The sequence below is a fragment of the Ochotona curzoniae genome, unplaced genomic scaffold, assembly GCF_017591425.1.
Source record: "Ochotona curzoniae isolate NIBS_2020 unplaced genomic scaffold, NIBS_Ocur_1.0 scaffold_4701, whole genome shotgun sequence".
Lineage (NCBI taxonomy): Eukaryota > Metazoa > Chordata > Mammalia > Lagomorpha > Ochotonidae > Ochotona > Ochotona curzoniae.
In genome coordinates, this window is record NW_024467122.1 from 41,750,551 (window position 1) to 41,752,367 (window position 1,817).

The following is a 1,817-nucleotide window of genomic DNA, read 5'->3' on the forward strand; positions in this document are numbered from 1 at the left end:
ACTTCTCTCTGTAAATCCGCCTTTCCAATAAAAAATTAAATTAAAACATAAAATTTAAAAAGAAGAATAGAACATGTGGTTAAAGAATTTTCCTCATCAAAGCAGGATGCCAAGGGGATGGTAAATAACTTCTCTCTCCTTTTAAGATTAAAAAATATATATATTCCAATTATTTGGCAGGTAGAATTACAAGGGAGAGGGCAAGATCTTCTATCCACTGGTTCACTCCCCTAGTCACGGCAATGTCTGGGGCTGGGCTGGACCTGAGCCAGTAGCCAGGACTAAAGAGCTTCTTCCAGGGCTCCCACGGGGCTGCACAGTCCCAAGCACTTGGACCATCTGCTGGTTTCCCAGGAATTTTAGCAGGAACCTAGAAAGCAGCAACAGAATTTCAGTTGTCAGCTGGGTGTTGCCACAACACCAGGCCCACTTGTGTCTCTTTTCAACAAAAGTCCTCACTTCCTAGGAAGGGGCCAGATGTATTTGCTCCACATGGAGAGAGGTCTGAGTCACCTCTGCCCCCAGCTCTCTCCCCACCGGTATCTTGATCTCCTCTTTCCTTCTTCATCCCTCACCGCCCCCCGCCCCCACTCCCGCTTACTGTATTGCTCAATCTTTTTTTTTCTCCTGATTTTTTTTTTATCTCTATTTCTTATTCCTCTTCCTTTCACATCTCTCTCTCTCTCTCTCTCTCTCTCTCTCTCTTCCACAATCTCTGAACTAGTACACTTTTAACCATTAAGTCAAAGAAAGTTATATGTGAATGGTCAATTTTAACTTAAAGTTCAAAATCTTACAGTTTAGAATCACAGTGTTAGAAAACTGTCCTGTATGGAAAGCAAAACAACACGTTTTCACAATAGATGACATCTCCTTATCTCTTTTAGTCTCCACCAAAAGAAATGTTGAGGATTCTGGTCCCGATACACCCACTGTCTCTACTGCTGCTGCAGCTGGCACAGCCGTTACAGTCTAAAAGGAGAAGCCATTATCACATGGAGCCTGATGAAATGTACAACTACGATGAAGCTGTACGAGAATTTTTTGGTAGTGGTCCTACCAAACCGCCTGTCAGAGAAAAATTCATTAACGATTTCCTTATTGGGTCAGAAAGGCCATTATATGATTCCCTCTTCTGCACTGACACAATCTTGCTAAAAAGTGTGCACCATAAGTCTCGTTGTATGGCAGAACATTATTTCATCGTAATGCCTTACAATGAGGTGGAAAAAATATGTTATACTAGGTTTGCTGAATGTAAAGATGGAATTAAGAAATGTAACAGAGGTAGGGAGCTCATAGAAGGAGTCTATTGTAAATTAACAAAAGGTACCAAAATGCCTGAGTGTCAATATGATTCATTTTATAAGAAAGGGCTTGCTGTAATTACTTGTAAATGGGCAAATATTTTCGAAGAACTTATTCCTGTTACTGTAAATGAGATCAAGGAGTTAGAATAATGAACACAAAGGTGCCCTAAGTGAAGTCTTCCTCAGCAATGAAGAAACCATCTCTGGTGCAGGTGTCTCCCACAACAAAGACGCCTTCAAGAAAGAGGAGGGGTTTGAGAAGTCAGTCACCCTATCCACAAGATCCTCAATCATCCAAATTATGAATGGTTATTTCATTGCACTCCTTGTAATCATCAACCTCCCTCCTGCTGGCCCCAACAGTTCTCCAAGGCCACGTGAGCGGGGGTCACTGCACAGTGACCTGGCTAACGCCTGAGGATGTGTCTGCACACCTCTAGAATGTGATCTGTGTATGAACACCTGCAATGGAAGGACAGCCAACTCTAGCAGGAATAGGAAATGGTG

At 42.3% G+C, this 1,817-nt stretch overlaps 1 protein-coding gene across 1 annotated transcript; it reads left to right on the plus strand.

Annotated features, from left to right (window-relative positions):
- Window positions 1-902: 902 nt before the first annotated feature.
- RNASE9 (ribonuclease A family member 9 (inactive)) lies at window positions 903-1,460 on the plus strand. Its single transcript, XM_040968406.1, has one exon. The coding sequence runs from the start codon at window positions 903-905 to the stop codon at window positions 1,458-1,460; it is 558 nt and encodes a 185-aa protein (XP_040824340.1).
- The last annotated feature ends 357 nt before the right edge of the window (window positions 1,461-1,817 follow it).

Excerpts from the sequence above, each read along its gene's own strand:
- RNASE9 (XM_040968406.1), top strand. The coding sequence starts at position 903 with ATGTTGAGGATTCTGGTCCCGATACACCCACTGTCTCTACTGCTGCTG.